Genomic DNA, 13,373 nt, shown 5'->3' on the forward strand with positions numbered 1-13,373 from the left:
GGCTGTGTTTCAATATGACTACCTGCTGTATGACCGGATCGTGATATTTCGTGAATTTACTAACGCTAATGTTGCGTAATTTAGTACCTAGCGGCACAACACAGTTACATATGCTTCCTACGTAAATATATCGTGATCCACGAATAAAGGGAACAACTTCCGAAAAAACACCTAAACATAGGCGAAATGAGGTGCACCGGATCTGAAATAAACAGCAGAGAAAAACGAATGACGTGATGTCTTCTATGCGAAAAAAGCCAATATTCTACATTTGCGCCGCACATGCGTAGAAGGTGCTGCATTTCTGTCGTCTAAACTAAGCTACCGAAATAGCCTCGTTCCCTCTAGGCTGGAGCATATAATATTATACGAACGTCAGTTCTCTAACGGCGCGCTGCAGCATTAGCGTATTCTATAGCTTCGGTATCCGCGCGACATACAGACGCGTGGCCCAACATACAAGCCGAAAGCGTAGTGTGATCCGAAATTACGCTACTGAATATCGCGCAACAGCTAATGATATATCAAGGATCGCTCACGTCTGTACAGACCCATGTTGTATGCGCTCCAACTACGATCCAATGCTATAGCTGATAAATCATGCATCGCGTGACTGTATAGTATCTGGATTCTAAAATCTAGAATGGTATATTGATAAGCGTGACAGACAGTGCAAAGGTATATACGATCGGCCGTGATGGCTCTACCAGAAAAGACACACACACCTAGAGAGAGGTAGAGAGAGAGAGAGGGCGCGAGAGCGCAAGCGAGCGAGAAACGATAGAAAGAGTAAGAGAGAGAGGAGGTGAGAGCGCACGAGCGAGCGAGAGAGAGATGATGAGAGTTGAGAGAGAGGAAGAGAGAGAGAGGAGGAGAGAGTAGCAGAGAGAGGAAGGAGGAGAGAGAGAGGAAAAGAGAGCGAAAGGAAGAGAGAGAGAGAGAGAAAGAAAGGAAGAGATGGGTAGAGAGAGAGAGAGAGAGAAGAGAGATATCGAGGAGGAGATGGTGAGAGAGAAAGAAAGAAGCGAGGAGAGCACGAGAAAGAGAGAGCGAGATGAGAGGAAGAAAGAAAGAGGGGAGAAAAGAGATAAGAGCTGAGAGAAAGAGAGAAAGGGGGAGAAAAGAGAGGGAACGATGGGAGAAAGAGAGAGAGAGAGCAGAGAGAGAGAGACGAGAGCAAGGGCGAGCCAGAGGGAGGAGAGAGAAGGGAGAGAGAAGCGGAGAGGAGGAGCAGAGCAGACGAGTAGAGAAAGAGAAAGAGCGAAAGAGCAATAGATGATAGATAGGATAAAGTAAGAGATAGAATAGATAATAGATAGATAGATAGATAGATAGATAGATAGATAGATATGATGAGTAGATAGATAGATAGATAGATAGATAGATAGATTAGATAGGATAGATAGATAGATACGATGAATAAATAGATGGACTAAGAGGTTGATAGATAGATAGATAGAGTAGAATATATGATAGAATAGTCCATAATTAGATAGATAGATAGATAGATAGATAGATAGATACATAGATAGATAGATAGATAGATAGCATGATGATAGATAAGATAGATAGAGTAGATCAAATAGATAGATAAATAGATAGATAGATAGATAGATAGATACGATAGATAGATAGATAGATAGATAGATAGAGTAGTTAGCATAGATTAGATAGAATAGAGAGATAGATAGATAGAATAGATGATAGATAGATAGGATAGATAGATAGATACGATAGATGAGTAGATAGATAGATAGATCGAGAGAGAGAGAGAGAGAGCGAGAAAGAGAAAGCGAGATGAGAGGAAGAGGGAAAGAGGGGGAAAAAGAGAGAGCGAGATGAGAGGAAGAGAGAAAGAGAGGGAGAAAGAGAGAGAGAGAAAGAGGTAGAGATAGAGAGAAAGAGAGAAAGTAGAGAGAGAGAGAGATTGAGATAGTACTATGAGATTAGATTAGATTAGATAGATAGGAATAGATTAGATAGATGATTACGACTAGATACGAACGACTATAATCAGATACGATAGACCTGATAGACTTAGATGTAGACCTAGCACTACGACCACTAGCCCACTAGACCCTAGCACCCTACCGTAGTAGGAGGTATAGTAATAGGATGGTAGGTAGTATATAAGTGGAGATAGAGTAGATATATAGGGAGGGTGATATAAGAATAGATAGAGAAGATAGATGAGGCAGAATAGAACCCTAGATAGACTCCAGATTAGATAGATAGATGAGATAGGATAGATAGGGATAGAGGTAGATAGATGATATAGGGTAGCGATCAGCATAGCATCGACTAGATAGATAAGCATAGATAGATGATACCGACTAAGATCCACTACGATACGATAACGAGAGCAGAGAGCGAGACGCAGAGCAGCAGAGACCGAGAGACGAGACGAGCGCACGACGGTGGAGAGAGAGAGAGAGAAAGAGGTAGGCAGAGATAGAGATCTTATGTGACCATAAAGTAGGATATACATGGCGACTGTGGCGCCACACAGTGGCTGCTATATGACGTCGGCACCTCTCCGGAGCGGGCGACCTTACCCGAGGGCACATCACTAAATGACGCATGGCATATATTATACATTCCGCTATACGTGGCATAACATCAACACTCAGCTAAGTAAAACACGATTCATGTCGGAACTCTAGTACAACTAAGCAGACATATGCATTATAATACTCCACACAGCCACATGCGCGCACGAGCGCGTGCATGAACGCTATTGCTATTGCGCCGATTCCTAAAATTGTTACATTTTTTACAAAAAAGTCCGATATGGAGGCCAAAGCCGAAAATTACCTAAATGTGCTTCAAGATTTAGCAGGCAAGTGAGTGCATGCTTATAAGGAATGTTAAAACTGAACGATAACAATAGTTCGTTTTGCATAAAGGACGACAATGCTTAAAACCCAACATCACGATTATCAATTTCCGAATATAAGAATCTTTTAATAATGTAACGTATCACAATAGTAGGTTTTTTTTATAGTTTAGAGTACGACGAATTTCTCTCATCAGTCCCTATGTGTGTGTGTCCGTGAATTTGCTTTTTTACTTGAATGTTCCATGAATGCGAAGTAACATTTGCATTCCCACTCATTGTTACATGTTAATACGAGAACGTATCTAATTTACTTTGGTTGTTAATGCAATCTTGTCAGACTCACAGAGGATGCTGGAAATGGGCCATGCATGCGTCGCCATAGAGGTTTGCCCCGCGGGTGATATGTCACCACGCGGTGATGACGTGTTTTAATTCACACATGTAAATAACAATAACAATAATAACAACAATAATGGCTATTATTTTGTTTTTTAACTGATATCTATCCGTCAGTGCACGTATATAATGTGTATTATTCAATTTTATCGATAAACATAATATAGACATTCAATAATGTCCATTATTCATTTGTTTTGTCATAATTCATTGTCAATATATGCCGTCGTGCCCTTTGCAAAAATAAATTGCAAGATCAGCAACTTACACAATATTATGAGTGCATGGTTGTATGTTTACCGCTGAAACCCCTGTGATTTATTTTAATAGAGTCGAGTTATCCGCTGAATATGGCATGAATAGAATTCCAGATGGCGTGTATTTAGCATTTTCCGCAGGAAGACACGTTTTAAACGTATTGCTGGTTGACCACGTGCATGTTGATACCCACCCGGAATGGAATTTGCCATGGTTGGCATTTTCAGATTATTTGTACTCATACCGGGATAATAAAAAAAAGAGGAAATTCGTTTGTACAATGGTATTTTCGGGTTTTAACGGGCTGCATATACGATAGAGATGCAAGATAGTTATTATGCTGTTGATTAATGAAATATATGGTAATGAGTTTACGCATGCTATTCATACTATGATAACGTTAACACACACACGCGCGCACACACACAGACACGCACACGCACACACACACACACACACACACACACACACACACACACACACACACACACACACACACAGCACACACACACACCACACACACACACACAGCACACAACACACACCACATATATATATATATATATATGTATATATATATATACATATATATGCATGTATGTATATACGTTACATCTCTTACACAGAATCATCACTAAAATCATCATGTCTGTTCTCCGGATGAACAGAATTTGGTTAGTTAGTCAGTGGGCGAACCGCGCGGGAAGAATGCGTAATCACGAATTCGGAAGCGCGCGCGAAATATTACTGAAATGAGTCTCTGAATCTCTGATTAGGTTCAAAGACTGCGGATGGTTGCTGCGAGGCGGTAGGGCGGCTCCCGCATTATTGTCAGAAATGCACGGACTGCGACAGACCCGCGTCTAGCAAGGCGCATTTCAATCACTCAACGTCACGTAGGAACGTGCTTAATCGGAATTATGCGTGCTTGTCTCTGTCGCTGCTCACATGTGCCAAGTTCCCTGTTTCATATGGACAAAAATAACTGACATTTACCATGGACACTGCACAAACACTACCATATAGACTACACACAATACCTCTAAACTGCTTCCACACATTACTACTACTATTACCACTGCTACTGCTGCTATACCTGCTACCACTGCTGCTACATCTACTGCTACTACTACTACTACTACTACTACTACTACTACTACTACTACTACTACTACTACTACTACTACTACTATGACTACGACTCACGACTACGACTAACGACTACTACGACTTACGACTGCACTCACTACTAAACTACTACTACTACTACTACTACTACGGCGTACACTTTCACTTTACTTCACTTACGCTTTCTTTCACTTCTTCCTCACTCTTTCCTCCCCTTTAGGCCTTTACATGCATCTATAGTGCTATACCTCACCCCGTAATACGTTGTCGTGCTGCATTAACTAACGTACGCATCACACGCACGTGGTTTATAATGACCGCGAGGCAAGTTAAGGACGTTGCTGTTACAGTAAACACGTCACGTCAGCGTGAGTTTTTCACGACTTTAACAACGCAGTTCAACAAACTGTTTAGATAACGACGTAGGTGGTATAGCATGCATGAGATGCGCATCGCATGCACGCATCTTCCAAGAGCCGTCCACTTCCTGCTGCGCATATAGCCCTGTATAACCGATCGCGGTTGAGTGGATGTTTATATGCGGAGGTCCGTGGCACAACCTCACCAGCTATCGCTAGTCTTTCGTTGGTTTGTTTTCTTTATCAATGTTGATACCGTACCGCACAGGCTAGCATCCACGCTATATATTTTCATGAAAATTTTATTTAAATGCCATTTGAACAAACCGTAGCGCAAATAACAATAATATAAAACTTGCAACACGCAACCGGCGCAAAACTATCCAAACGTCAATACGGCTAACAAACGGCCACAATTCCGCGGTTTTACGCAGGGCGCCTAATACTTAATGTTGTTATGTTGCTACATTACTTATAAACGATATGTTGAATTTTGTCTAATGACGAGAGAGCGTACACGTCTTTAAATGCAACCTCGCAAGCCAGTTACTAAAATTGCGTTTTAGATATTTTACGCATAATATAAATAAATAAATAAATAAATAAATAAATATATATATATATATATATATATATATATATATAATGTGTGTGTGCGTTTGTGTGTGTGTGTGTGGTGTGTGTGTTTGTGTGTTGTGTGTGTGTGTGTGTGTGCGTCGTGCGTGTCGTTGTGTGTGTGTGTGTGTGGTGTGTGTGTGTGTGTGTGTGTGTGTGTGTGTGTGTGTGTGTGTGTGTGTGTGTGGTGTGTGTGTGTGTGTGGGTGTGTGTGTGGTGTGTGTGTGTGTGTGTGCGTTGTGTGTGGTGTGTGGGCTGCGTGCGTGTGTGACTCGTAATTTTTATCGTGGGAATAGTGGGGTTTTTCCATGCATAAGTTTTGCAATATTTTTATACTGCGATGTTGCATGACAAGTAAAAAGCCTAGCGTTTTCTGGAATAGACGTACGGCGTTGTAATGTTAAACTAATATATATATATATATATATATATATATATATATATTAAAATGGCGATTTACACATTATAATTACAATTTAAATCAAATTTAAAATAAATTATTTATAATAACTTTAATATCAATCTTATTCGCATATACATTTAAGCGACATAGAGCTGCATAAAAACATCACATGTATGAAAATTGCCCGCACAACCTGTTGATTAAGTTGTGGATAGACACTGAATAAAAACGAAGCTTTGGGGTATATGTGAGACATAAGTATTTGGTCATATAACACAAGACTGAATACGGTCGCGTCGAATTCCTTCATATCGTTCATAAGTGAACTCTCCTTTTCTCCAAATCAACAATAATAGTATAATGCATATTATGTCCGGTATGTTTTGCCGTGACGTAGGAAAATCACGGCTTTCTTGCTGTATAACACATAAATTGAAAGCAACGTCATTCTTTAAAAATGCGGGGGACACTCGGTCTGTCATTATTGTGCATTCCTTTACTAAAACCGCAAGATCGCACCAAGATATTTTAAGTTACGATTTCTATAACTGCATAATTAATCTGAAAGAAACAATTAAATGTTGTCGGGGGAAAGACCGACTGTAGACTAATTTTCATCAAAGTAAATATTTCCATTATCTCTCGGTATAAGGATCTGGTCGCATCGCGCCAGCTGCTGCAGTGTTTTAAGCAACGACTGGTTACAGCAATATTGTCAAGTTTGAACAAACATTGTCGCCATTGTTGACATTTTTCTACGACAACGTGGAAATTAGCACATTCGATCGAAGTGGAGATATATGATGCAATATTCATGAGCGATCGCATCTAGTCTGACAGAACAAGCAGAAACCTATTTGCGATAGACTCGTCGTGTGCCTAGCGCGTCTAGTATAACGCCAGACGAACACGACCAGTAACGACAGTCATCAAGCGGGAGATCGGCATCCGTAATAAGTACAGCTTCGAATAGCGAAGCAAATCAGATACGAATTATGTCTTCCGACATTTTCTGTGCTATTGTCGACAGTTGCCGCTACGTTGTTGCGGCTACGTTATTTTCCCCTCAATTGACCATCTCTCTGACGGTATTGATTCTACGGGCGTGGGTGGAAGCGAATGGCCGCACCACCCTCGCACTGTCTATCGAAAGGCATCTGATTGTTCTAGTGTCTATCGATGCAACTCTTATGTGCGGAATACTAACGAAGGGCCGGGTCACGATGATGCTGGCACGCCCGAACAAGCAGAGTCCACCGCTGACAACAGTAATTACCAACCTCACGTCCGAAAATCACATTACTCCGTCTATCCGCAGATCTGATTAGCTGGTGCTTAGCGAATTTGGCAGCGCCAACACATGGATGACCAAATCGGCATCGCTTGTTAGAACATTTCGTGCCAAATCAGGGAATCAGTAGAAACCTAGCACACGCGCACCGTGTGTGTGTGATGGTCAGACTTGCTGGCTCTATAATCCTGCAGTGAAATACCGCGTTTTGGGGGAGTGCTGGACCTTGCAATAGTTCAGTAGATTTCCTCCCACAAAGGTTTCTTCCGGTTTGCTTATAGCAGTTTCGCAGTCACTGGCCAATGGAAATTTAACTCTCATGCTATGGCAAGGACCACTCTTGGTTGATATTAACTTTCGAGAATTTATCACGCCGGTATAGAAAAGGTTCTTGAGTGACCAACACGCGGTTATTAATGCTTTACTAGATATGTCTGTGAAGACATGTATAGATTTGGTTCTATATTACATACATATATACGCGCGCGCGTGTGTGTGTGTGTGTGTGTGCGTGTGTGTGTGCGTGTGCGTGTGCGTGTGCGTGTGCGTGTGCGCGCGTGTGTGCCGATATGCAACGAGGTCACCTGAACAGTTGAATTGCATAGGTATATAACGGCTATAGGTATTCACCATTTCGATCACTATCCACCACTCCATCCACCACTATTCACCATCTCGCCAATCAATGAAAGAAAAAAACGTCGAGCGTTTGTTGGCTTGCTTTGTGACACATGTGCGCGTGAATGGGTAGCGCCTAAATATCGTCTCTACACATCAACTAGTTGCGTGTTTGCTGACACCTCAGTAACGGCAGGACGTCTGTATCGTTATATTGTAAAGGCGAAGAAACGAGAGAGGAGAAGACTCGGAGACGGAATTGAGTTCTTATTGCGCTACAAGAGGAAATTGGTCTGCTAGATACCACACTTAGCAGAAGATTTACTACCACTGGCCTTGGCCTCCAGCCACGAACCATCATGCACCGAGTTAATATATACATATAAGAAAATTCAATATATGTAATGAGAATTCCAGCAATTACGTGTGTCGGTAAGATTCTTATTACAATTACAAGTGGCGTACATATCTGAAACTTCCTAGAAGCACATAAAATTATTGGAATGTGAGTAAACAATGTGGAAATTGTATCGGCTTTTTTTAGCCTATTTTAGAACCTAAATTCTCCTTTCTAAAATTACGTTTCTGTTATCAAACTTCATTCGGAGTATTCGAATCAACACCAGAGATGTCATAATGTAAAAACAAATACATCATCATAGTTTTCCATTATAACTGCAGCAGGTTTTGCAACGTAACGCTGCGTTCGCTGGGCGGCGCCACCATGCACGCATTACACTATTTTGGCCAGTTAATGGTCATTAGGCTGTGAGAAAGCCTCATATCGGCTGGCGTATCTTTTAGAGAGAGAGAGAGGGAGAGAGAGAGCGAGAGAGAAAGAGGGAGGGAGGGAGAGAGAGAGAGAGAGAGAGAGAGAGAGAGAGAGAGAGAGAGAGAAGAGAGAGAGAGAGAGAGAGAGAGAGAGAGAGAGAGAGAGAGAGAGAAAAGAGAGAGAGAGAGAGAGAGAGAGAGAGAGAGAGATAGACGTACAGAGAGGGAGAGAGAGGCAGCCATATATATGCGCGTATATGAGAGAAGCTAGAATATATATATATATATTCCGCAAGTGGGTTCACGAACAACATTCGTCCTGTATAACTGTGAGCACATAATTATATCAATGATCTTGTCGATATCGATGATATATATTGATGAAATTGGGGTAATGAATGCGAAGTTATTCCCTTTTAATTTTGACAAGCCCTCATCCCACAACATTAGACGCTATATAGAAATGCTTCCAATGTAATATTTGATAAAATCATCAGGAGTGAATCATAATATATTCACTATTATTATTCACTCCTGATATAGTTATAGTTTTGACTGCATTTTCACACTATAGCACCGACCTAGTTCCATTCTACAAGCTACATCTATGTCAAATGAGAGAAAGTAATCAGCATACAACCAACTTCATGTGAATGTTATTTATTTGAGATAGCTGAAGATAAATGACACATGAACTAGAAATAACTTTGGAGCACAGTTACGTAGCAACGACCTATAACACAAAACTCTCCCATCGTGATAATAATACCATGATAAAGATAAAACCATTTCACATCGTGGCACTTCATGGCATCGTAAAAATAACCGATCAAAGACTACCACGACCAACTGTGAGTTCACAGCGTAAACATAAGATCGCAAACATCCAAATGGACACAGAGCTTTGTACGAAAGCAATGTTCTACAATTTACATACATGTATGTACAAGAAGAAGGAAGTACTACGTATCTAACGACAGCAGCGCAAACTACATAAGAAAGTTCAAATAGCTCAATAGATTTGACACGGAGAATACTGCGCTGATGACGTCATCATCCCGACGAAATCAAAACGAGGAGGTAAAAACTAAAAGACTTGGTTTCTGCGACCTTATTTACACTTGCAGCCGAAATTGATAACTAAAAATTACCAGCACATATCAAAATATATGAAGCTGGATAAACTGGCAAGAATTATCATGAGCGTCTACATAACGCTGCTCACCCTCATAGATATCTCTCTCTATATATACACACTAATGTGTACAACATAACTATGGTTCACCCGCCTCTGGGCTTAGATAGTACTACGCACATCAGTCACCAGGTGGCGTAGGCAGTCGACTCGCAGCTCAAACTCCACGACAGATGGCGCTCTCGCTCATGGGCTCAATCTACTGAGTGTACTGAGTGTACTTCGTATCCTGAGTGTACGAAGGGGCACTGCTGCCACTGCATGCAGTTTGCTCGCAGCTATCCATACAGAGGCAACTTTTTACACGCTTCGGAAGACATTTAATTTTTCCAACATTTCATGATTCCCGAAACTATAGGTGGTGAGATTTGGATTTGTAGCCATCGACGTATAAAATGGAAATCAACAGGAAGTACTAAAGATAATAATTGTCCCAACAGTCTGACGTTAAGCGCCAAGGCATCAAATCACCGCACCACCTACAAACTGTTTGCGTCAGTAGACATACGGTGTGTATACCAACAGCCTGCTCTTAAATAACAAAACCTACAATCGCGAGTGCATTTATATGCTGCTCCCATAACAACACTGACGCAGCAATATCATTGAATACAACTGTAATCACGGCTACAACCTAAATACCTGCATACACGAATATCAATCACAACGATTTCTCTGCGAGGATTCTACTAATCTAATGATATAAATACACTATAATCTAGCGAATAGTGTACAAAAATTACAAGATAAATACATGATATTTACAGTCAATCTACACCTCTCTCCCGCTCCTTCTCTCCCCTTCGCACCCCACTGTAACAGACTAACTAGAGATGTGTTTTTCTGCATTGCAAGGTCTTGTTACTGATTTAGACAGGTTACAATTATGCCAGTTGGAAAACATGTAGTAATCACATAACGTAGTTTGTAACAAAATAGATGCTTTCATAGATCACGCAGAAGCGACGCACAGCAAACGCACATCATGGGTGGTGTAGCATAGTCGCCACGTGTGATTGGTTCACACTTGTGATTGGTTGACTACTACACGTGGTCTGAACACGTGGAGAAGCTGACAGTGATAATCGCAGTGACTAGCACACGGCTGCTTAAACGAATCTCAACTCAAACGATACATGCTTATGTAAAATATATTATTTAATACTTATGTAACTCACGTCCAGAGATTTTTCCCACGCACATTACTAAGTACACCTCCTGTTTGTATTTACAACGTCCAACTACTTTCAATAAATTCACCCGTCATTAAGCTTATTCATACAAATACTGAAACATGAAAAGCTTATCATTTACCGTAAGCTTGTATCTCTTAATAAACATGCATACCATTCACTAATCAGTCATATAAAAACGTCTGTATATTCACATACTTTTATCAACAACAATCTTATTCGAAATAATTTATGCTAGAGCAATATGTGTCAAAAACGAATTCATGTAATAATAAAATTAGGCAATTTAGGATAAAGAGTATTATTCACTTATTGTTACTATTATGCCAGGATTGTTATGTCAACGAATATCTCTTTGTATTCATTCAGTAGTATGCAGTGTAGTAAATAATGGCTGCTGTCACCATGGCAATGGTTTATCATGAAGCTGTCACAATGGCAGCAGTTTATCATGGAGCTCTGTCACCATGGCAACAATTCATCATAAAGCTGTTACCATGGCAATGGGTAATCATAAAGCTGTCACCATGGCAGCAGTTTATCGTGGAGCTACCAGCATGGAGTCGTGGACAGTAAAGATTTTGCGCCTACCAACAGCTGAAGCTGATGTTCGTGCAGTAACGTGCGCAATGTCCAAGCACAGCTCGCACGCCCCGATGCTATCTGTACCCCGGCTACGCTCAGCTACGTATCGTGGTAGTGGTGGTAGTGGTGGTGGTGGTGGTGCTCGTGGTGGTGGTGGTGCTCGTGTCGCTGTATGACAATCTTGCCCGGCTCCACCTTCTCCTCGTACGTGACAAACTCGCTCTCGATCCACGCGGCCACCTGCTGCATCGCGAGCCTGCGATCGCGCTCGCGGTGCCGGTGGTGGCGCCGGTGATGCGCCGACGACGACGCCTCTATGTCCTCCAAGCGCAGGCCCTGAACGGCCATCTCCTCCAAGCGCAGGCCCTGAACGTGCATGCTGGTCGGCCGCTGCGCGTGCCCCCTGGCGACGTACGTACTGCGCTTGTGCTGCGCCCTGGCGGCCGGCTTGTGCCGGTGTTGTTCCTCGAGCGAGCGCGAGCGTCTCGGCGGTTTCTCCTCGAGCAGCTTGAGGCAGCGTTCGCTCGGGATGTTCAGGTCGTAGTGCTTCAGACTGTCGTATCGCACCTCATGCGAGCGCGACCGGTGCTGCCTCCCCACGGCCGCTGCCGCCGCCGCCGCCGCCGCCGCCGCCGCCGCCGTCCTGCTCGCACAAGGAGTCAGCGCCGTCTCCGCGTCGCGATTGTTCTCGGGAGACTCCTGGAAGCGGCACGAGTAGTTCTCAATGCCGGCGAGGTCCAGGTAATGATTGCGTCGGTCCGCACTCTCGCTCAGTAGCGTGTGCTCCCGGTTGTTACCGAACTTTGGCTTCGACTTGCCAAACGGTGTGGCGCCGCCGTCCGTCGGCAATACCAGCGTGACGGACTTAGCTGGCGTTGTAACCACCTTGCCGCTGTGGTCGCAATTCTGCTTCCTGTAGTAGAAGCAGAGGTGAATGCATTTGATTACTTCAGTACATATCGCCGACAAGGGTAATGAAAGTTTAAAAAAATTAAACAAATATAAAGCGTAATAAACGCGAATGAACAAATAGAATTTTCGACAAGCACACTACTGAAATAACAGTCAAATGAAAGAGACACAAGAAGAGAAAGAGAACACAAAGAGAACACTCATATGGAAAGCATTTTTGTACCAAAAAGCATAAAACCTAGTTTTAGACCTTAAAACCGGGTTTTAATGTATTAAAACCCGGTTTTAAATTGACTACGTCACGAATTTCCTATGGTAAAATTGTTTTTTTTAAATTGCCATTTTTTTACATTAAAAGTAAGAACTAACGTTACTAAATATATCCTCAAACTCTCACCTGATAAAAATGTTTTTACGTTGGTTAAATTTGCAAAAATCTAGACGATTTGGTAATTTCTGTTGTCTAACACTACTCCCCCAGCACTGTTCAGATACTGGCGTCTCTCGGTTTTTCACCGGCAAAATTAGGGCATATAAAGAAGGTATATAAGCATGAAAAGTAAACAGAAACACTAATTGTATTTTCATACATTTTATTTTGTACAAATAACACACAAATATACTACTTGATGGTGCTAGAAATTCGTGACGTAATCACTTTAAGGTCTAAAACTAGGATTTAAGGTCTAAAACCAGGTTTTAAGGCCTAATACCCGGTTTTATGGCTTAAAACTAGGTTTTAAGAGCTTAAAACCGGGTTTTAGACCTTAAAACCGGGTTTTAAGATCTTAAAACCGGGTTTTAAGATCT

At 41.9% G+C, this 13,373-nt stretch overlaps 1 protein-coding gene across 1 annotated transcript in view; it reads right to left on the bottom strand.

The window, feature by feature from the left end:
• Positions 1–9,322: 9,322 nt before the first annotated feature.
• Positions 9,323–13,373, bottom strand: part of LOC106820740 (protein naked cuticle homolog 2-like) — a 61,909-nt gene continuing 57,858 nt past the window's right edge. Inside the window, exon 9 of the mRNA XM_014825284.1 lies at positions 9,323–12,564. Within this exon, the coding sequence (XP_014680770.1) occupies positions 11,751–12,564 (814 nt within the window). The 3' untranslated portion in view covers positions 9,323–11,750. The remainder of the gene's footprint in view (positions 12,565–13,373) is intronic.

The sequence above is a fragment of the Priapulus caudatus genome, unplaced genomic scaffold (genome assembly GCF_000485595.1).
Source record: "Priapulus caudatus unplaced genomic scaffold, Priapulus_caudatus-5.0.1 Scaffold45, whole genome shotgun sequence".
Taxonomy (NCBI): domain Eukaryota; kingdom Metazoa; phylum Priapulida; class Priapulimorpha; order Priapulimorphida; family Priapulidae; genus Priapulus; species Priapulus caudatus.